Source organism: Physeter macrocephalus, chromosome 14 (genome assembly GCF_002837175.3).
Source record: "Physeter macrocephalus isolate SW-GA chromosome 14, ASM283717v5, whole genome shotgun sequence".
NCBI classification, from domain to species: domain Eukaryota; kingdom Metazoa; phylum Chordata; class Mammalia; order Artiodactyla; family Physeteridae; genus Physeter; species Physeter macrocephalus.
In genome coordinates, this window is record NC_041227.1 from 28,011,606 (window position 1) to 28,035,280 (window position 23,675).

Genomic DNA, 23,675 nt, shown 5'->3' on the forward strand with positions numbered 1-23,675 from the left:
GAATGCCATAAAAGTTGCAGTAGTATGCAGTCCATTTTGTTAAAACATTTATCTGGATGGATTTGTTATTTCCACCGTAAGTAAAGTACAATATTGTGTCTTTAAAAAACAGAGAGATACATATATATTTATATATAATACATGTATATATTTATGTATATTTATTTATTTAGAGAGAGGGAGGGAAGAAAGGAGGGGGAGAGAGAATGAGAATGATTGAGACTTCTGACTTCCAAGCAGACAAGCAAACCACACAAAAGTGAAAAAAAATCAGACTGGCCTCAGACCTCCATTGGCAGCATTCAATACCAGCAACATTCAAGGGAGCGGCGTCAGCAAAGTTGTGTGGGAAAGAAAGGATGGCCCATGAGTATTATATGCAGCCAAGATGTCATTCACCTCTAAAGCTAGCAAGCAGATATTCTTCAACATGAAATAATTTAGGGGGAGGAGCACGTATGATCTCCGCTAGGAATAACCACTTGACAGTGCAGTCTAGCCAATTAAGAATTAGAGACTCAAGAAGGAGAAGTTGTGGTAAGAGGACTGTGAGGAGACTGATTCAACTAAAATATAGATCCAGTACTAAATAACTATGAAATTATAGAATGGACTGTGCATGTTTTGAACCTGGACAATGTAAAAATTATATAACAAAAATTGGGAGAAGAAATGGGAGGAAATGTGGGTGCTAATGTTTTCAACTTTCAAAGTAGGAAGTTAGTGGAGTCTGTCCAAAATTAAATTATGTGTAATTTTAAAACTAAAGGGAGTTTACTCTAAATAACTTTTCATGTATTTTAAAAATGTAGAATATTCAAAAAAATACATAAAATAATAGCTGGTATTGATTTAAGTGTTATTCATATTTAATGATTGTCACCATTTTATGTTTTCTGCAGTTCATGTGTAAAATATTTAAGACAGAGGGAAAGGTTTAGAGAAAAATAATGAATGCTAATACATCCGTCATCCAGGTTAGGAAATAAAACATTGCTAATATAGTTAAGACCCCACATGCCCCTCTAAAATCCCAGAGATAATCAATATCCTGATATTGTGATGTCATTTGTTCACATACTTATCTTTAGACTTTTAATATATAAACATTTTTAGAGTTAATAAATTTTCTTGTTTTAGTCTTTACAGGAACAGTATTCTGCAGTTTGCTTTTTTAGCTTAACATTGTTTCAAGATTTATGTTAATAATACATTGCTTGAGTATATTCACTCTATAAATGTTATATAGATATCTATAATTTATTAATCCATTTTCTATTGATGGGTATTTGTTTCCCTTTTTTGCTATTATGTTGTGATAAAACTTTCTTACATCTTGTTTACATAATGTTTTTCATAATTTAAAAATCTTGTATTCAGGGAAACTTATAGAAAATAAACATTTAAAATATAACAGTAGTATTGGTTTTCCTTTGGTTTCTTTTTTCTATTAAATTATATAAAATTAAAATTAACACTTTATTAAAATTCACATATATTAGGATCCCCTTTGTATAAATGTATATTATCAGTCTATTCTATCTGTATGTATGCATAGAAAATGTCTGGAATGATGTTTACTTAATGATATTCATTTCTAGGTGACAGAATGTGGGGTCATTTTTAAGTTTTTGGCTCTTTATTTTTTTTGCATTGATTACACTTTTTATAGTGAGTATGTATAATTTTAATAAAAACAATAGAATGATGTTTTCCACAAAAACAAAACTAATATTCTAAGATACTGAATGTGATTAATGCTGCAATGTAAGAGTATAAATGATTTTCTTTGGGGCATTTTTATATTTTAAAGGTCTTTAAGTGTATTCGTAGTATAATTGAAATGCTATAATGATATTCTAGTTTTTTTTGAAAATATTACTTTTTAAAATAAAGTAGATAAAGAAAAGGAAAGGCTAAGAATTTTTTTTAACTTAGTTATCATCCCTTTTTCAGTATGTGTCTTTACTTTTGCATGGTTAAATGAAAGAAAAGTTATAGTAATAAAAGTCCCTTGAGTATAATGCAAACCTGCAAGTGATTTAGTGTGTAGAAGAGGTTTTCAGGAAGCATTAGAAAATTCCAGTAGATTTTCTTTCTCGTCCCAGAGCTGTGGAACCCAGCTGCCCCTTCCTGAGTTCTCATGTGCCCCATAGGCCCAGATGTTAGGTTTGTTTGCCCAGGTACCTCACCATATCCATTGCAGATTTAACGAGCATCTCCAAAGTGGATTAGATCACAAATAAAGACTCCAAGATGTTCTGTTTTGTCATTTGGGTGAAAATGTGATCTGTTTGTTTTGTAGGTATGACCTTGCTTCTAGGGAGTGGCTTGCACTGAACCGTTCTGTGAACAATGTGGTTGTTAGATATGGTCATTCTTTAGCATTATACAAGGTAAAATGTCTCCACTCTGTACTAAGCTAGAAACTCAACTCTTCCACTGTTACTTTCTCATATTATGTGATTGAAATAGCTATTTAGTGTTGCATTTTTTTTCTAATCTTTTTTATTGTGGTAAAGTATGTATAACATACTTAGCCATTTTTAAGTGTACAATTCAGTGATAGTAACTTCACTCATAATGTTGTGCAGCCATCATCACCATCCATCTTTGTAATTCTTTTTTATTTTTTTGCTTTGTTTTTTTTTTATCTTTGTAATTCTTTTGATCTTGTAAAACTGCAACTCTATGCCCATTCAGCAATAATTCCCCATTCCATCCTCCTGCCTGCCCCTGGCAACCACCATTCTATTTTCTGTCCTGATTTTGACTTCAGTGTTGGTTTTTAATTGGGGGAAAACTTTCTAATGTGGGGGGTATATAATTGGCTAAGTTATACATGGAAATTAAAGTTGAAACTACTTTAACCTGAGAGATTTAAATGGTTTGATATTCAAACTGGGATATTATGGTTGTGATACTAAATGGTTAAAAATTAATCTAGTGTAGGTTAGCTTTTACGTTCATTAGCAAGTTTAGCCAAGGGTAGTGACATTACAATGTAACTGAGTAATCATTTTCATTTCCCTGTTTTTTAGTTTATCTCAACTTTATTTTTCCAAGCCATTTTATATTGTAAAAGATCTTGTGTGAGGAAGTCCAAGAAAAGTGGCAAAGTATTAGGGATATAGGTTAGATTTATTTTATTTTGTTCTTTCTACATCCTTTTCCTAATAATTCACTGAAAGGTGCTTTTCACTAACACCTTTTAAGCTAAGAATAATATTGAGGTTTTGAACTGTTCCTTTTTCTGTGTTTAGATTTGATCCTTTTGATGTTTTTTAGAATTTTGTTTACATTTTTTCCCTAGGATAAAATTTACATGTATGGAGGAAAAATTGATTCAACAGGGAATGTGACCAATGAGTTGAGAGTGTTTCATATTCATAATGAATCATGGGTACTGTTATCCCCTAAAGCAAAGGAGCAGTATGCAGTGGTTGGGCACTCAGCACACATTGTCACATTGAATAGTAGCCGAGTGGTCATGCTGGTTATCTTTGGTCACTGCCCTCTCTATGGATATATTAGCAATGTGCAGGAGTATGACTTGGGTATGTATGTTTTTTTCAATGAATCGTTTTTGAATGTCAGATTTAAAATTTTACTCTTATTATTATGACTGTTTAACAAAATTCAACCTAACATTGACCCAGTACTTGATCTTGAGATACAGTTAGCATTGATGAATTGCCAGTGAAGTTTAGATTATTGATACTGCTATGTGGTATATATTTGTTACTGTCAATTTGGCAAGGAGCCAAAAATGGCACTAAATGCTATGAGTGTTGAAAATAAAATAAATAAATAAAAAGGGTTTGAAACAACAAATACTCTGAAGAAAAAAAAAATATTTGAAAAGCCCTTTAGAGATTGGTTTAATGGAGCGTGATTTCCCCTTAGTATATAATCTTTCCTTTGGTTAAATTTTATTATATTTGTTTTTGTGGACGTGGATGATATTTTAAGAAAGTAGGCCCATAAAGTATGTCTGCAAATTGGTCCGTAAAGGTCATGGGGAATTAAGTGTTCAATTGAGGGGGATCTGAGTCTTTTAAATTTAATGTAATTCTTTTCCTACATATTAGAACATCAGAACATTTAACAGGTTGAAGTTTGGCCACCTGGATTTGTTACAAGTTTTAGATGGCCTTGCTTTAAAAATAAAATGGTTAAAGAAAGTTACATGTATCAAGTCTCCTGAAATCTCGTCTTAAGCTAATTGGTAATTTTAAGTATTAGGAGGAGCCTGCAACGTTTGCCTTTAACTGTTTGCCCTTTCCAGGTGAGAACACATGGAGTATATTACATACCCAGGGTGCCCTTGTCCAAGGGGGCTATGGCCATAGCAGTGTCTATGACCACAGGACCAGGTCCCTGTATATTCATGGAGGCTACAAGGCTTTCAGTGCCAATAAATACCGGCTTGCAGATGATCTCTACAGATACAATGTGGACACCCAGATGTGGTGGGTGCTTTTTCTTGAGCTTTCACTTTAAGGTGGGAATTCTGGCAATTGCTGGGAAAATTGTGCCACATTTTTGTTTTCAGGCCTTGCAGATAATTCTCTTCATCATTGTAAACAGAAATTGTGAAATAAGCAGAAGGTAATAAAGTAGTAGTATCTATAATTTTGTAGTAGGTTGATTCAGAACCTTGGGTTTTTTTGGGTTTTTTTTTTTTTTTTTTTTTTTTTTACTGTTTTTCAATTTTCATACACTCACTACCACTGTAAAATTTTAGCTCTTCAGAATCCTAAGGAATAAATTGTTCTACATAGCTGAGTTTATGCACACTGTTGTAATTAAGTAGAATATATCCACTTTTTAACCTTTTCTTGTTGACCAAGGTGTTATCATTAGGGTCAGTTACTGGCATCATTCCATGAAATCATCAAACAGAGGTGGTCTCAGTACCTAAAAGATTAGAGCTGTCCTCACTCTACTATATATGGGTCTATATAAAGTTTGCTAATCTTAAAAAATGTAAAGCAAATTTGAGTTATGAAATAATATAATTATAAAGCAATGGTTTCTTTTCATATTTCCTTACATATTTGAGACCATGCTATGGATACCATTTTACATTGTCTGTCATTAAAATTGTCATTTTTAGTGACTGTGTAGTACTCCATCATGTGGGTATCCTGAGCCCATACAGTTGGAAGTTTTGGTTTCTAGCTCTTGTCTTACTAATAAAACATATGTAAGCTTCCATCCATATTTCCCATGGTATCTACTCAGAAACTGGAATTATAGAGTATGAACATAGAGTATGAACATTCTTAAGGCTCTTAACATATCTTATCAAAATTCTCATACGTCTTTCAATTTTACGTGTTTATTGTTGAGAAAGTTACTTATATACAGAGAAAAATCTAGAATTATTTGCACACTTGGATCTGAAGTTAAGAAAATGGTTATGTTTGTATTAGCAATAGATGATAAATATTCTAAAGAACTAACCTTGTATTTATTATTTTTAAATAAACTCAAAAGGACTATTCTTAAGGACAGCCGATTTTTCCGTTACTTGCACACAGCTGTGATAGTGAGTGGAACCATGCTGGTGTTTGGAGGAAACACACACAATGACACATCCATGAGCCATGGAGCCAAATGCTTCTCTTCAGACTTCATGGCTTACGACATTGGTAAGTTTCCCAAAGCCATTTTAGCTTTAAGAATCTTTTTTGTCTATAAGCAGCGTTTTAAAAGAAACAGAAAATATTTCTAGTTAAAAATGGTCAAGCTATTTGAAAGAGGTCCAAATGGAATTTTTTATGTTAATTTGACTGATATTGTAATCTGTTAAAAAGCATTACTTCTATATTAAATTCTTTTTGAAGTCCCTCCTTTGATGAGTTGGGGTGATTGGGCTCTCCTGTTTCACAGATAAAAGCCTTACATAGTAATATGTGTTATGTAGTTGTGACCACCAGCATTGTGTTAAGTTGGTTTAAGTTTAACTTTATCTTATTCCCTTGAAACTGGTTTCACACATTCTTGATGTAATACTTGGAGAGCGATTTTTTTAAGAATTTGGTGTGGTAATGTACTGACCAGAAGAGGGCAGTATTGGTTCATGCAAAACAGATATTAGAAATTGTTTAATATTTATCATATATCATATGATATAAATATAAATATCATCAGGTGTTCTTTTTTAACAGACATTTATGTGCCAGCCACTGAACTTATACATTAGGGATCGTAAGAGGAGTAAGTTACAGTCCTTGGCCTCATGGTGGGGGAGGCAGAGAACTGAGCAGACAATATAATTGCATTCAGGGTGTTACTTGCTCTGAGAAGAACGTATGAGAGCACCTGTGAGCATCCCTTAATTCATGAGGGGTAAGGGGTACAGTCAGGGAAAGCCTTCTTGAGGAGGGCCATCCAGGCTGGGTCCTAGGAACACTGGGAAGTTGGCTGGGCCAAGTTAGGCAGGACTTCTCAGGCAGAGGAAGCCCATGTTTAGAGACACAGAGGTGGAAAGACACCATGCCACTTATTTGGGGGCTGTGAGTATTTAGTTTTGGCTGTATCTAGTAGCACATCAGGGAAGAGTGGCTCTAAGTGGAACTAGAAGCAAGCAGCTGTCTGGTCAGATCTTGAGGGACCTGTTATGTCATGCTGAGGGGTTTGGGATTTTTGAAGAATCTTACAGAAGAGGTGATAGAATTGTATTTGTGTCTTAGGAAGATCTCTTTGTGGCATTGTGATGAGTAGTTGGGAAGGGGCAAGATGGGAGTTAAGAGGCTGTTGATAAAGTCCTGAGGAGGGTTTGAGCCAAGACTGTGGAAGTGGCAATGAGGATAAAGAGACAAATGTGTTTGAGAATTACTGGGAACCCGAGGATTATCCCGAGTGTGTTTTGAGAGCTGTGACAGCATCCTTATCTGGTATCTGGTGTGGGCCACAGTAGATGGTGTTTTTTACCAAGGCTGGAAATAGAAGTACAGGGATGGGGTCTGGGAGGAAGTGAGTAAATTGAATTTGGGGGCATGTTCAGCTGGAGATGACTGTGGGACAGAGCAGTACAGAGATCAGTGGGGAGCTGTAGGAGGGGGTGAACTTCTGTAGGGAGCATGTGTCATCAGGGACAAGCAAAGAGCCAGGGAATAGATACATAAAGAAGTCTTAAAGAGAATGGAGATTGCAAAAGCATGTCAGAGAATAGGAGGAAAGTGAGGCAAGACTGGGGACCTGAGAGGTAGCAGTTAACAGTGGCTACAGAGGGATTAAGTAAAATAAGGACTGGAGAGTCTTTCACTCTTTCACAAAGAGGTCATTTATTACCCTCTAGACATGGAGGAATGATCCAGATTACAGGAGGCTGAGAAGTAATATACGGTGAGATGTACACAGTGAATGTTGACCGTTTTAATTAAAAAAAAAAAAAAAACCCTTGTCTGTGAAGGGAAGAAAAGGGGTAAGATGAGTGCCTCCTTGGGCATATTTAAATACTGTGGTAAAAGTCAGGTGGGATAAGAGGAAGGGCTCCTGCCACACTGGTTTTAGGGAAGGAAGCAAGGTGGGTGGTCAGGAAGCTGTGGGAGTTGATGGCCTCTGTTCTGCATGTGAGGAAGACCACAGAGTTTAGGCTGGGTAGGAGAAGAAAGTGAAAGCTTTTGTTGTCAGGGTTGAATAAATGTCCGGATCCTTTGTTTAGTGAGTGTGAAAGTCTGTGTGTCTGGGAACAGAAGACAGTGAGTCAGAGGTTGGTATGGTTCAGCAGCACCTGTTGGTATTGAGGTCCAGAAGAGAAGTTGCTAGCATGAATCAGAACAAAGGAAAATTAGTAGATCTAGGGGGTCTAGGAAAGGACCTTTTAAAAATTAGATAAAGTTTGATTTTCTTTTTTTTTTTTTTTTTAGTTTTAATTTTCCACCTGTACATTTCTATTTTAGTTACTGAGTTTGGGCAAAGCAATATAGAGTGAAAAATAATTATGGAATTCACATGTTTTACTTATGTAAGCTTTGAAAAATGTGAAATTTGCTTAAGTTAAAAAGCATTCTAGTGGGTAATATTGATAGGCAACAGAGTGAGTGATGTGAATGTGCATTCACTAATTAGAATTGCTATAGAGTCCTACCGTTCTTCCTTGCCCTTCTGTTCTGTTGCTGCTGCATTTTTACTTCAGAAATAATGGTGTGACTAAGAAAAACTGAGAGATATGTTTGTGTTTATTACAGTCTTCTTTCCCAAAGAAAATGCCAGTCCCTATTGATTATGAATGACAGTCCCTTCTGAAATGTGTTTTTCTTGCTCCTAGCTTGTGACCGATGGTCAGTGCTTCCCAGACCTGATCTCCACCATGATGTCAACAGATTTGGCCATTCAGCAGTCTTATACAACAGGTAATTGAAGAAGAAGTGCTTGCTCCTTTTCTCTTGTGTTTAAAATGAAAATGAAGTAAAATATGAAGTGATATTGGACTTACATATTATTCATAGGATTACCTTATCCCATTGTTTTTTCACAGAATTATGTTAGGTATGAATTTCCTGATCTATATTTAAAATATTTGATGTGGATTTGAATTACTTCTAATGCCATGTTTGTTGATATAGTTTTGTTAGCATGGCAGAGTAAGCTATGTCTGGTGTTTGAGTGCATGGGACAACAAAAGTTGTGTGCAGTTACAGTCTTAGGCCCTCTGTTATTTGCTATTGTTTGTGGTGCTTTTGTCTGAGTGGTGACGAAAGATTTGAAAAAAAGGAGAGAGGGCACTTTAGATAAGGGATAAGATATGGGAACAGAGGTGGGGAGATTCTGATGCTTCATATAGGTCAAGTCTGTGGTGCTTCATATATATCAAGTCTTTGGATAATCTGAAGTCTGCACTGCATTTCATTGCATCATTCAGAAGTGCCTGGCCCAAACTAATAGAGCTCTTCACAAATCTGCCCCTGGAGAAGCATCTGTCATGTAAGGGAGCTCCAGAGTGGCCATGTGACCTGTACCTTATAGTGTGCTTTACCGATTTTTTCATTTGTTAAAATAGTCTAATCATGTTGTTAATTTTTTCTCATTTTGTTTCTTCTCTGATTACTGTTTACTTCACCTTTTAAAATTCTAGGGCTTATCAATCCTGAAACTATTTAAATGCTATAATGCCTATGTATATTATGTTAGGATTCCCTTCATTTTCAAAATTTCTGTTGTGATAATGAAAGTTAGATGAGGTAATTCACCTTGGATTAGGAAAGATAAGAAAGCAACCTATCGTGGAGATGTGAAGGAAGAATTGACAGAATTCAAACACTTAGATACTGGAAAAAGGGACATCTTTCACAAAGTAAACAGCTGAAATTTAGCAATAAATATGGTTTTACTATGGGAATATTTGATAGGTATCGATTAAAATGGAAGGATTTTTGACTACTAATTTGAAGTGTTATCTTTTAAAAAAATTTATTTATTTATTTATTTATTTGCCTGCGTTGGTTCTTAGTTGCGGCACGTGGGATCTTCGTTGCGGCGTGCGGGATCTTTTTTTTGTTGTGGCACGTGGGCTCTCTAGTTGTGGCTCGCGTGCTCAGTAGTTGCAGCACGTGGGCTTAGTTGCCCCATGGCATGTGGGATATTAGTTCCCGGACCAGGGATTGAACCCGTGTCCCCTGCATTGGAAGGTGGATTCTTAACCACTGGACCACCAGAGAAGTCCCTGAAGTCTTATCTTAAATTGTAATTTGATATTTCCTCAGTAAGGAAAACGCTTAAAGTTTTCTAGTAAGTGCCTCTTGATGTTCTTCATCTGAAAAACAGTGGGTCCATTTTGTCATCATCTTGCCTATGAGTGCCTGGCCTCAGCTGTGTTCATCTTTATATTCATGGTGTTCTCCTAGCATAAGATTTGGCACATAATAGGCATTTGCTAAATGGCAGCTGTTAGTACCATAATGATAATTAGCAAATAAATGGATTTTCTATCAAAACATTTCGGAGGTTTTATATAAACTCAGAGAAGTTGACAGTTTACCATAAGATGTAATTTAACCATGAATCAAAATTGGGAATGGCTTGCCTGAGTTATAATAATGTGCTTATTTTTGTATAATTCCAGTGGAGTATTTGAGCCTATATGTGAGTATCTGTATGAATGGGCCAGGGTTGGAGGGGGGCAGGGCATGACAAGGGAGGTCATGTAGTAAAAAACCATGGTTAGTTTAATTTTTTTTTCAATTTTTTAAAATTGAAGTATAGTTGATTTACAGTGTTTTGTTAATTTCTGCTGTAATGGTTAGTTTAATTCTGTGAAGTAACTTAACCTAAAGAGAAACTTTGATTCACATGATTTCCACATTTTGAATGATGGTTCCCTTAATCGAGCATCTGCATTGGGCCAGCTGTGCTTCACTTAGTCATTGTCCTTGTGGTTTTTGAGGGAGGCAGGAAGAAGAGTGGGCTGTGAGGCATTGAGACTGCTGCAGATGCAGGTGTTCTTTTCAGTTCCCTGCTCCAAGCCTCTTTGAAGGACTTTGCCTACCCTCACATAGCCGATCTGACCAGATGAATGCAGAATTGCTAAGACACCAGCTGTACTGAGAGGCCGATGGAGCTTATTTGGTTTAAGCAATAAATTGACTAGCTGAAACCAGACTATGTAATGTGATACTAAGTAAACCAATATGAAGTTAAAAATTAAACCTGGTGTTCATTTTTGGTTACTGAAATATGTCAGTTTTCAGATATAGTAAAAATACAGCCACAGAATCTTTATGCTTTAGTTATCCTCTGTCGATTTGACGAAAATTGAGGCACAGTGAGAGTGAATTATTTGATACCTCATTGTGGGTTAGTACTAAACTTCCTGGTGGATTATAGGATCTCAGAGTTGGAAGAAATCCTTGAAATCATCTGTTTGACTAATTAAAATGTGACTTGTACTGTGTACTAAATTTTCATATGCACTTTTATCTCTTTCTTATTGGTCTATGTTTTCATTACACAGTTTTGATTAGAGAGCCTTTATCTATACTTCTTAAATTGTACATACTTATTTTTAATATTTAAAAACATGTAGATGTAGGATTATGTGTATAATTTTAAAATATGCTAGCTTGCCCTGTCACTAAAATATTCTGAAGAATCCGGGTTAAAAGTCACTCACTTATCACGCGAACTTTTTAATATAGTATCTGTAAAGAGGAGGTAGATTATTGGAACTATTCTGGGTAGTCACAGGCCATTGTGAAAGGTTGGAATTTGGGAGGTAAAGGTATAAGAGTGTTTTTTGAGGTCTTGAAAAATAACTTTTTTACAGGACTTTTGATATGTGAGATTCGTCTAAAGATTATAAGAAGTATATCATGCATTTGTTTATGTAAGTTTCCAGTGAACTCTTTCTCTCTCTTTTTTTTTCTTTTAGCACCATGTATGTATTTGGTGGTTTCAATAGTCTCCTTCTCAGTGACATCCTGGTATTTACTTCAGAACAGTGTGAAGCACACCAGAGTGAAGCTGCTTGTCTAGCAGCAGGACCTGGCATCCGGTGTGTGTGGGACACAGGGTCATCTCAGTGTGTCTCCTGGGAGTTGGCAACTGAAGCACAAGAAGAAAAGTTAAAATCAGAGTGTTTTTCTAAAAGAAGTATGTTTTTTTCTCTTCTTAAAATTTAATTAATTTGAGATCTCATTTTATCTGAATTGTGAAGTCACTTATCCAATGTGTACTTTTAATGTTCATTTTATTATCCAAAATTATTCAGTAATAACTTAGGCAAATGCTTTATGGGTGTTTGAAAATTGGATTGTAAACATCTTTATAATGGATAGGAACGTGCCACGTCTGCTGTTTGCTAATGATGAAGACAGAACCTTTTAGCGTTGCATAGACTTTGTATACTAACTCCAGAACCTAATTTCAGCTGTTTTGAGGCACTGCAATCCAGTAGGACTTTTTATATCTGCACTGTCCCAATATGTTAGCTACTAGCCATATGTGGCTATCAAACACTTGGAATGAGACTGGTGTGACTGAAGAACTGAATTTTAAAATTTTAATTAATTTAAATTAAAAACTACATGTGGGGACTTCCCCAGGGGTCCCGTGGTTAAGACTCTGCGCTTCCACCGCAGGGGGCACGGGTTCCACCCCTGGTTGGGGAACTAAGATCCCACATGTCACGCAGCGTGGCCCAAAAAAATAAATAAATAAAAACTACATGTGGTTAGTGGCTACCATATTGGATTATGCAGTTCTAACATTAAGGATAAGATTAAGGGGGCCAATCCAGAAAAGCTATGTTGGAGTAGATTGTTCTAGTGGATAGAGGTATTATTCTTTTCTAGCTTCTCTAGTTGGGCACAGCAGTGATAGCAAGGCAGACAGTTGCTGAGGATGAACAGTGATCCCTCCTTCTAGAACCACCCCTTATATTGTCCAAGCTTTCTTCATCTTACCTACTCAGCGCCTTATTACTCTTTTGCTCTGACATATTAGCACAGTGCAATACAATGAAGTCATATGTGAGAAAGTCCTTTAAAAGTAAGAAAAATATCTCTGAAAAATATTGTTTCACTTCAATTAGTTTAAACTATGTTGACTGAATTTCTTAACTATTAGGGTTGGTGTAGCAGTTACCATGAGAGTTATGATGGATAGAGGCAGCTTTCACTCTCCTGGAATGCTCCAAATTAAGCTGAACATAAATCCTCAGTAAGAACACCCAGGCAGCTTTACAGGTTCATTGGTGGGCTGGTGAGTGCTGGAAAACTAACATGACCAGAACTTGGTAGGGTTAGTCACTGTCTCCTAAAATGGATAAAATCAGTGAAATAGTTATTTTTTAACCATATTTTAAAAGTTCAAATTAAATGTGCAAGTTTATAGGGAATAATATTTAATTACTTTAGGTGGTTCATTATGAGCCCATTTGCTATGAACTCATCTCAGATGTCACCTGCCTGGTTCACTCTGCTTTCTCTGTGGGCCCAGTCCGTGGGGTGATGACCAGGGCAGGAAGAACAGCCTAAGGAGCAGGTTGTTGGGGTCTTTGTGAGGGTGGGCCCTGCCTTTTCTTGTCCATGGATTCTACCATGTGCCATGTCCATGAATGGTTCAATAGATGAGGCAGCACTATTGGGCGGCTTCTCTTTCGTTGCTGACCTTGACCTGTCTAGGGTCAGTAGGAGATCAACAGGTCTCTAGTAGCCCAGAATTTCTTGGACTTACATATATGTGTATTGCCTTCTTTGGGGTTCTGTGGTGCTGCCTGCTTCCTGTGCCCAGAGCAACCTTGCATTTATAGCTGGGAGGAATGGCTTGGTCTCCTACATTTCTTTGTTTGGCCCTGGGCTGCTCTTGGTGTTCATTCAACTGCTAGTTGATTTCTTTCCTGAAAGAAAAGTATTCGAAGAACCAGACCTATTTCCCTTATATCTCATTGTTGAATTATTCTATCTTTGTTTTTCACTTTCTGTGTACTTTTGTTAGGAGGGTGGAGTACAAAATGGCTTTTCTTCAGATTGTTTACTTATTTCTAAATCCTGTTTTTACCTGAACACACCAATATATTTTCCTGCCAGTTTCACTCCTCATTTTACTTCCCAAGTCTTGTTATTTTATTTTATTTATTTATTTTTGCCTCAGTGTCATATTTTGCTCAACAGCAGTTGTAATGGCCTGTGACATTTCTGAGGAGAAGCTGTCACAGTTGATGAGTTTTTCTTCTCTTCACAGCTCTTGACCATGACAGATGTGACCAGCACACGGATTGTTACAGCTGCACGGCCAACACAAATGACTGCCACTGGTGCCATGACCATTGTGTCCCTATGAACCACAGCTGCACAGAAGGCCAGGTCAGAGGCAGTTTCTAAAGGATTTCAGAGGATAGAAAAATCCTGAGTGGGATTAGGTGTAGATTGTAGAGCGTATGGTATAGCCCAGAGTTATCTTTGAAACTTTCAGTGTAGATTTGGATTTTATTATTGCTCAAGTTTCTTTTAGTAAGGGATGCTCTATATGTCCTAATTCCAAAGGTTCTGCTAGCCACGAGGATTAATGTGTGGTGTTTTAGAAGAAGGCAAGATTATTATTCTGAGTACACCCCAGTCCCTATGCATGGCTATGGCTAAGTACTAGATTCTTGGCGTGAAGTTTGTAATGGTGTGCTCCCTCTACATATGCAAGGTTTGGGGAGCAATTCAGGACTTGAGAGTGAAAGTGAGTCCGGTGTGTAGCAGCCAAACTGAATTGTGGAAATAATAGACTTTGCAAAATCTCCTTGTCTTATGTTATATCTTGGCTCAGCATAACTTATGCTTACCATTTATGATTTTTTATTTAGGTTATAAGGCAAAAAAAGATATGATGACTCAACTTTTATAATTTTTGACTGTTTATAAGACATTCGTTGTCAGTCTGTAAAGCAGCTCATAAAATAAAAAACTTTTAGAATGTTTGGGAGACATTTAAAAAGCAGCAAGTTCAACATTCCCATTCTACAGATGAGCAAGTTGAAGCATGGTGCTTAAAAGAATGCACTGCTTCCTTGCCAGGTAAAGGCATGTCCTTGAACAGAACATTTCACTATAGTGTTTCCACTGCAGTGCTGCTTCATCTACATCTTCTTTATTTATTTATGTATGTATGTATATGTAGTTTTGCTTCCTCAGTTAGACTGTTGTTTTTAGTATCCTGTTTGTTCTTGCCGTGAGTTCTCTCTGTGGATGTAAGAGAAAAGCTTTTGTCCATTGTATTCTAGATCTCCATTTCCAGGTATGATCATTGCCCCAAGGATAACCCCATGTACTACTGTAACAAGAAGACCAGCTGCAGGAGCTGTGCCCTGGACCAGAACTGCCAGTGGGAGCCTCGGAATCAGGAGTGCATCGCCCTGCCTGGTAGGCCTTGCCAGGGGCATCTTGATGTGTGTGGGTCCAAAGACTTTACGCACACACACACCCTCAATACTGTGCAGCCTAGATTGAACCCCGCAAAAGGGGCGAACTCATTTTATCCGTTCATTCCCCCTCACCACTATTGTGGTTGTTATATTTTAAAGCAGAAATACAGCTCTTGAGTATTTACTTCTACCATCCTTTGAAAGAAAGTGAAGCATCATCTGCTGCTGTGGAGAATCAAGGACAGCTTGACTCTGTGTTATTGAGCCTGCTCCGTTGTCCCTACCCCACTCTCCATTGTCCCTACCCCACTCTACAGTAACCTGGGAGTAGAAAGCAGCAGTCTCAGCAGCCAGTCTGCTGGGCACTTTATGAAGAGTACTTCTTACTGACCACTGGGATCAGGTTTTCAGCACCTTCTGATAAGAAGGAAAGGAGAGATGTCTCTGTCAGCAGCACCTCCTGGGATGACTTCAGCCCCAGATACCTCAATTTATGGCACTTCTGAGGTTCAGGATGATGAGTTGGGGGCCTGAAGCCAGCCAGCCATGGCTGAAACTGTATGATATATTTGCTCAACCAGGAAGCCCAGGAAGGAGACTTCTGTGGCTCTGTGCAACAGAAGTACAGGGTAGCTGGGGTCTACTGGGCCCCTCTTGAAATCCTTCAGAAGTACTTGATTCAGCTTGCTGGAGTGGGCTTCTTGTTCTTTTACCTCATTGCATCTCAAACTTCAATGCATAGCAAAGTACCTGGGGGTCTTCCTAGAAGCCAGATTCTGGCACAAATTTGTGGTGGGGCCCTAGAATCTGCATTTCAGCGAGCAATAACACTGATGTCACACTTTGAGGAGCAAGTCTTTATCTGCTCTGAAATGATCCCTTTCCCGTGGCATCTTCCGTTTATCTCACTGGCTATTGATGAACATTGTTGAGGGCATCTCCAGGGTACTTTGGTTCTGGTGAAGTTGCTTTGCTCGTGCACTGTCTTCCAGGAAGCATGTATAGCTTCTGTGCAGTTCTTTGGGTGGGTACAGGGAGGTCACAGTAGCAGATTACAAACTTACCTGGTGTACTGTAGCACTTCGGTTTATTTCCCAAAAAGGCTCTTTCCACCTCACTTTTGGGATGTTTTGTTTCACTTGATGTGAAAACAGTGCCGCTTTTGTAGACTTGCTCACTCACCAACTCATTTCTATTCTTGCAGTTTTCCACCCCATCTTTCCAATAATGCATATTCATTTTTCTGCTCTTAGGATTTTAGCCTTGTTTCTGATTTTTCTTCAAAAGGAGGTTTATAAGTTTAACAGTGGCATCAAACAAATGTTTTCCTCTAAGACATAGGAGGGTTGACCTCAGAATATGCATCTTGAGATCCAGGAAATATGACTGATAAACATTTAAAAAATTCTTGTGTGTATTCTGTAGTTGGTCTTTAGTAATGTGATGCACTCACCACATCCGAATGAAGTATCTAGAATTCAGCTCACAAAAACCATTTAGGTTTCAGCAGTTCAAGCTGCTAACATACGTAGTTTTGTGTGATTTCTAAAACTCTTTGTTTTTCTCTCCCCTCTTTAATACAGAAAATATCTGTGGCATTGGCTGGCATTTGGTTGGAAACTCATGTTTGAAAATTACTACTGCCAAAGAGAATTATGACAATGCAAAATTGTCCTGTAGGAACCACAATGCCTTTTTGGCTTCTCTTACAACCCAGAAGAAGGTGGAATTTGTCCTTAAGCAGCTGCGAATAATGCAGTCATCGCAGAGCATGGTGAGTTAAAATCCTTGGAACTTAAGTTTCTAGTATCCATCCTTCTACTGATGGCATGACTACAGCTTACCTGTGATGTGCTTGGCAGGAGGAGGAATGCTAGTAGGTGCAGTGCAATACACTGTGGAACTGCACTGTCAAATTCTCTTCCTTTAATAAATTCTTTCTTATCTTGAAATTTCTAACACCTTATTTTTATTAGTCATATTTCATTAAATTATAAGATATATCAATAACTACATGTGTATTGAACAGTAACATGTTTACATATGCACATATCCTGCGACATCAGTAGATGATTTCATATCTGTTTTATCCCTAGGTTCTGTTGGGGTGGGGGAGGGGAATGCCATTACTAATCAGCTGAGCTGAATTAAGCCACCTGAGTCTCTCAGATTTCAGGTATTATTACAGTGTGTAATATGATTTAATGCTAATCATCCTAAGAAATGGACATCCATTTGGGTCTTTCTTAGATCTGACCAACCCAAAAGGAGAGGGCATCTTCTTATCAGGAGTTTCTGAGCACAGAAAGTCCCCAGGTTCTCTTCCTGTCCACCCAGTGCTCTCAGGCAGCTTGTAGTTGATATTCCACAATCACATTTTGTCTTTTTTAGTCCAGAGTCCTAGAACTGAGGTCCTACCCTCAATCAAGTAGATGCTCACAAGACAACGCTCTTTCAACAACATTGTCTTTGGTATAGAGTAGTTGGGGGAAATGTCAAGCAGGTAGGAGGAATGGACAGCACTTCCTTGGGAAGGACATAGGAAGTGCAGTCTGGGTCTTGGCTACATGTGGCATCTGAGACAGACTTTCCCAGGAATTCATTGTCCTATTTTCCCTATAAAATTCGGTGACAGCCAATACCCCCCACCTCCCCAGCTGAAGGTGGGAATCTTTAATCATCATTTATCTAAGCCTGAACTAACCAGAGCTTCCAAAACAGGCTTAGATAATGATAGGCATATAACCAGTATTTCATAAATATCGATACGATGATCTCACATATAAATAGACATTTAAACCAAGTTGGGGTTGGTCATCCCTTCATAGCATTTGTCATAGCATGTAGAAATTTAGGAACTTGATTATTACTTCGATATTGATGTCTTCTCCGAGCTGTATTTCTGTCCTTTGTAAAATGGCCATATTAAAGTGCCAGGCATGATATGTAACAAAAATGATGGTCTGCAGTAATCTACCATGGCTGAATCAGGATAGGGAGGTTTTCCTTTATCTTTTGGATGTATGTAACTTAATGGTTTTTGTCTAGAAGCCAGTTTTGGTCAAGACATTGATTATATTCATAGCTGTGCCTGTTTTGCCTACAGTCCAAGCTCACCTTAACCCCATGGGTTGGCCTTCGGAAGATCAATGTGTCCTACTGGTGCTGGGAAGATATGTCCCCATTCACAAATAGTTTGCTACAGTGGATGCCATCTGAGCCCAGTGATGCTGGATTCTGTGGAATTTTGTCCGAACCCAGTACCTGGGGCTTAAAGGCTGCAACCTGCATCAACCCACTCAATGGTAGTGTCTGTGAAAGACCTGGTAAGTATATGGGTGAATTATGCGTTACTGGAAGTTCGTTGAAAGAGAAACTATAGAAGGCATAGTTAAGTATTATGAAATTTTCATGAAAAACCGATGGAGTATTGATTTCAAGCATATGAAGCCGAGTGTAACACAGAATTTTTAAAGCAGAAGGAAGTAGTGTTTGGCTCTGAATAGTGTGAGCCATGAGCAAAACCAAAAATAACTAACACTAATATTCTGATTAACCGTGAGATTGATTGGTTTGTTGAGCACAAAAAGTATTGATAATTTCTCTGAAGGGCAAATTTCTTGGTGTTGGCAGGGAAATGTTGTGGAAGAAAGAACCAAAAATCCAAAGAAAAGATCAGAAAAGCAAGCAGATCACTGCAGGGACAATGGACAGAAAGATAGTGTCAGTGGGGAGAAAAATGATGGGAGTAGCTCTGTGTCAGGAAGCAGAAGCAAACCTTCAGCATGATAAAGCTGCAGGAGAGTGCTGAAGGACCGGACACTTGGAGTAGCTTCACAGGCTTGAAGCTCTCTAGGCACATTTAGGCTTCCTAAAGGCAGGCACAGGGGTGGCATTTGCAGCACGCAGACAAGCCCTAGACCAGTGTCCTCCTCCTACAGAGGGACTCACAAGCAGTAGTTGGAATTCTGTGGCTGCTTTTGGGAGGCTGGACTCCATTGACATCATGTCTTATTTTAGGAAGTTACTGTCATTTGTCGAATACAGAGGTGTGGAAGAGAATTCATAGCACTGTAGGAGTCACCTTAAAGTATAATATCTAGGGGAACTTTTCAGCCATTTTGGATCCTGAGTGCTTTGGTGAATTTAATGAATGCTGTGGTTCTTTTTCCCCCAGAATATACAAAGATGCAATTTTGCATATTCAGGTGGGTTGTAAAACCCCTGAAGTTCATCCTGGGTCTTCTATGTTATAAGGAGCTTTAGAACCTCTACTCTTATGGAACGATTAGCTTGTTCCCTCATGTCTGTCCTTAATGCTCTTTGGAAAGAAAAACTGTTTTCCCCCCAAGTGTATAAATATACTTGACTAAATAGTACTTGATGACCTAAGACTTTCTATTTTCTTCTTCATTTAGTGTAACCCACTGAATTGATTTCATGACACTTTAGTGGGTCACAACCCACATTGAAAAGCCTTTGACCTTAGCTGACATAATGGGAGCTCTAAGTGTCTCTCTTGTGTTTACTTCCCAGCGAACCACAGTGCCAAGCAGTGCCGGACACCGTGTGCCTTGCGGACGGCATGTGGGGAGTGTACCAGTGGCAGCTCCGAGTGCATGTGGTGCAGCAACATGAAGCAGTGCGTGGACTCCAATGCCTACGTGGCCTCCTTCCCTTTTGGCCAGTGTATGGAGTGGTATACCATGAGCAGCTGCCCCCGTGAGTGAAAAGTGAGCTCTAGGCAGTATGGGTGACAACTCCTGTGTGTAGGACAGTGCTGTCAGCCTCTGAAAATTCTAGGGATGAGACCAGACTTGACCTTCTGCTCAGGACTGTCCAGAGACTGCCTGATGTGAACCCGTATACAGAATCAAGAACAATGACACAAGTAAACAACTGTAGGATAGATCACAGAGTACAGAAATAATTTGCCCAACTTCAGTATCATATTGCTCAATCAATGTAATATCTCCACATCTTAATCTCCTAATTCATAAAGAAGTGATTTCCAGGAGATGATCTCTAAACATCCTGGGATTGAGAGAGGAGGGGTGGAGTCTCTATCATATGTTGGACAAGATATTGGTCTCTTTAAAGTTTTATTATGTCATTTAAACAATCACAATAGAATAGGAATTTTGACTCACAGAAGTTGAATAGTCTGTTAAAGAAAAAAGTAGTTTAAATACAATGAATTTAAGACTACATGTGATAGTGAATTGTAACTTATGTTTTTTTACAGCTGAAAATTGTTCAGGCTACTGTACCTGTAGTCACTGCTTGGAGCAACCAGGCTGTGGCTGGTGTACTGATCCCAGCAATACTGGCAAAGGGAAATGCACAGAGGGCTCCTATAAAGGACCAGTGAAAATGCCTTCTCAGGCCCCTACCGGAAATTCCTATCCACAGCCCCTTCTCAATTCCAGCATGTGTCTGGAGGACAGCAGATACAACTGGTCTTTCATTCATTGTCCAGGTAAGATGTCTTGTGTATCCAAAATCAAGTGTTTCACTACCTATTTACAAAGAATAAAGCCTTGAAAGCTACATTATTTATATGGATTTCTTTAAGAAAAAAATAACAGATAGTTTAGGAAACTGTTTGTTTCATGTGAAAAATATTTTTAATGTCAATTAATGAAAATACTAAGGACTTTAAGTGAGTTGTCTTGCTAACTTTCATTACAAAAGTATTGAAATGAGTTCATTATAAAAAATTAACTATTACAGATGTAAATAAAATAAAAACTAGAATTCCTCTTCTCATCTCTAGAAGGAAAAACTTGTAACAGTATAATATAGATACCTCTAGATGTATAGTTTTTAAAAGAAAAAATACTATGCTATACACTGTGCATATGATATATTGTTCTACAGTTTGCTTTTTACTTAAAAATACATTGTGGCAATTGTTAGGGGGAAAATTAAAAATAAAATCTACTGCCAACCCAGAAATTCCTCTCCATAGATGTAGAAAAGAAAAAGTTTTATTACTGAATAAGCATTAAACCAGGTTGTGGCCCACATCGCAGCAATCCACTAATGAGATTGCAAAAACAGAGAGAAATTCTACCCTTTTAAATATCCCAGTGTATATAATCCATTATATACATGTTCTCAAAATGAAGATAACTTGTCTTCATGTGAGGATTTGACAGCACTATTTGCTCTACATTCTTTCACAGTTCATTCTGAATTTACCTGGTAATTGGGGAGGCCACCTAGGTCAGTTAATTGCCTTTACCCAAAGGAGAAAACAAACTTGTATCTTTAAGGCAAGCAGGTGGTTACAGTTTGGACCCATTCCCACAGCAAGGGGAGGTGGGACTGGCTCCCTTGATGTGTACATTTCAAAGAGATGGCTCTTAAGCACTTAAAAACATCTCTGCTTTGTAGTGCTGACTTGAGGCTTATTTAGGTTTAAAAATCTTACATACATATACATATCAAACGAACAGGAAGGGTTTTTAAATACACGTTTTCTTACTGAAATGCTCTAAGAAAAGGCAGAAGGAAAACCATCTCTTTCCCTTTGACATGAAGAAAAAAGGAAAAATTCAGCCTGCCTGCCTGCCTCCCTCTCTCCCTCCTCCCCTCCCTTTGCCCTCTTTTCCCCTCCCCGCTCCTTCCCTCTCTCCTTTCCCTTCTCCTTCTCCTTCCTTCCTACCCTTTCCAGTGGTTGATGCCAGAAGGAACAGACCTTGAGTTGACCTAAAGCTTGATCCTAGACCTGCTATGGTAGCTGTCCTGAGAAACCAACCCTGAAAAATTGGCCTGTGATTCAAACTTTTAGTAACTCTCAGGAATGTACTGATGGGCCTCCAGAGCAGTTGGGAGATGCTAGGCAGGTGCAAAGACTCCCAAGAGATTGGTGGATAAGAATTTCTCCAAAAACCTGCCAGACATTGCCCCTGACCACTGGGTTCTTTGTGAGGACTTCTATAAGGGAAAGATCACTGTAAACAAAGATAAAGGGCCACAAGCAGACTGGAAGAAAATATCTGCAGGGTATATAACAAATGATTATCATCCAGAGTATGTAAACCTCTACCCTCCAGAAAAAAAAAGCTGAATGTCAACCCAACAGAAAAAGTGGGCAAAGTGAAACCGCTAGGTGTCTTTTCCCCGGGGGTTGGGGGGTGGGCGCCATGGCGCTCCAAGGAGCTCCAGTCCTTTATGTCTCAGCACAGAAAGAATTCATCTAGGTGCTAAGTGGTAGATAAGAAGGGATTTATTAGAATAGGACACTTGTGAGGCTTACAAGTGAGCAGACTAGAGGGTGCCGCACTCCGAGAACTTAGTGGGCTACAGCTTTATAATCAAAGGAAAAATGGGGTGGGGGAAAAGACCACCTTCTTCCTCATTCTTGAGTAGACATCAGGCTTCCATCATAAGCTCCTCCTCCAGTTTGGGCAGGGGAGTTTTCTTGTCCCTACGTGGTCAAGCCAGGACTGTCATGACATTATGGAAAAATTATTTTAGGTTTCAGTACAATAAGGGTCTTTCACTTTGAATGTCACCCTTCCATAAATTATTGTTTTTTATGTGTGCAGAGAGCATGTCCTAGGGGTCAGTAACTTACTGAGCTCACTGGGCAGGATGTGGGTCTCATGCCACCATTGTTTTATTGTTTTGGGGCATGTCTCATGCTTCTGTTGCATGGTTTTGTTCCTAAGCAGGCCTGCTTAGTTTTGTGGTTAAGCAAACCTGCTTTCTTGAGTGATCGTTAACTTACAGGGGTCTCCCATATTTTTTTCTACTTACAATCCCCTAGTGAGATTAACTATTTAATCACCTACTTTCTCCCTTTATTCTGTTCCTATCAAAAGGATATAAAGTCATTCTCAGAAAAGGAAGTAGAGCAGGAAAATGCAAAATAAAATGAGAAACCAGCTTTTTATCTACAAAACTGGATTAAATTCTTTGTTCCTTTTTTCCTAAGATTTTGGAGGATCTACAGTTGCATTTCTAATCTTCTAGTGGTTTAATTAATGAAATAGTTAAATCTGTGCTTTTCCACTAATATCAAGAATATCAGGTAAAATGAAAATACACAGGATATAGGAAAATATTTACAAATTATATGTCTGATAAGAAGCTAATGTCCAGAATACATAAAGAACTCTTTAAACTCAAGCACATGACAAGATGCTCAACATAATTTAGGAAACTGGAATTCTCATACATTGTTGGTAGGAATGTAACATGCTGTATCCACTTTGGAAAACAATTTGGCAGTTCCTCAAAAAGTTAAACATAGATCCATCATATAGCCCAGTATATACCCAAGAGAATTGAAAATATATGTCCACACAAAAACTTGTACTGAGGGGCTTCCCTGGTGGTGCAGTGGTTGAGAATCCGCCTGCCAGTGCAGTGGACACGGGTTCAAGCCCTGGTCCGGGAAGATTCCACATGCTGCAGAGCAGCTAAGCCGGTGTACCACAACTGCTGAGTCTGCGCTTTAGAGCCGGCAGGCCACAACTACTGAAGCCCGTGCACCTAGAGCCTGTGCTCCGCAACAAGAGAAGCCACTGTGCTGAGAAGCCTGCTCACCGCGAGAAAGAGTAGCCCCCACTCGCCGCAATCCCGCACGCAGCAACAAAGACCCAACGCAGCCAAAAGTAAAAATAAATAAATAAATTTATTAAAAAAAAAAAACTTGTACTGAGTGCTCATAGAAGTATTATTCATAACAGACAAAAGTGGCAACAACCCAGATGTCTGTCAGCCAGCGAGTGGATAAACAAAATGTGGTACATTCATACAATGGAATACTATTTGGCAATAAAAAGGAATATAAAGTACTGAT

General features: G+C 38.3%; 1 protein-coding gene across 6 annotated transcripts in view; it reads left to right on the forward strand.

Moving 5' to 3' along the window:
• ATRN (attractin) overlaps window positions 1–23,675 on the forward strand; it is a 168,619-nt gene that overhangs the window by 62,957 nt on the left and 81,987 nt on the right. For all 6 annotated transcript variants that reach the window (XM_028498927.2, XM_028498928.2, XM_024117128.3 and 3 more), the window contains exons 7-18: window positions 2,306–2,396; window positions 3,314–3,557; window positions 4,289–4,472; window positions 5,503–5,657; window positions 8,282–8,366; window positions 11,381–11,601; window positions 13,693–13,814; window positions 14,720–14,858; window positions 16,444–16,634; window positions 17,967–18,186; window positions 19,397–19,582; window positions 20,106–20,339. In XM_028498927.2, the coding sequence (XP_028354728.1) occupies window positions 2,306–2,396; window positions 3,314–3,557; window positions 4,289–4,472; window positions 5,503–5,657; window positions 8,282–8,366; window positions 11,381–11,601; window positions 13,693–13,814; window positions 14,720–14,858; window positions 16,444–16,634; window positions 17,967–18,186; window positions 19,397–19,582; window positions 20,106–20,339 (2,072 nt within the window). The remainder of the gene's footprint in view (window positions 1–2,305; window positions 2,397–3,313; window positions 3,558–4,288; window positions 4,473–5,502; window positions 5,658–8,281; window positions 8,367–11,380; window positions 11,602–13,692; window positions 13,815–14,719; window positions 14,859–16,443; window positions 16,635–17,966; window positions 18,187–19,396; window positions 19,583–20,105; window positions 20,340–23,675) is intronic.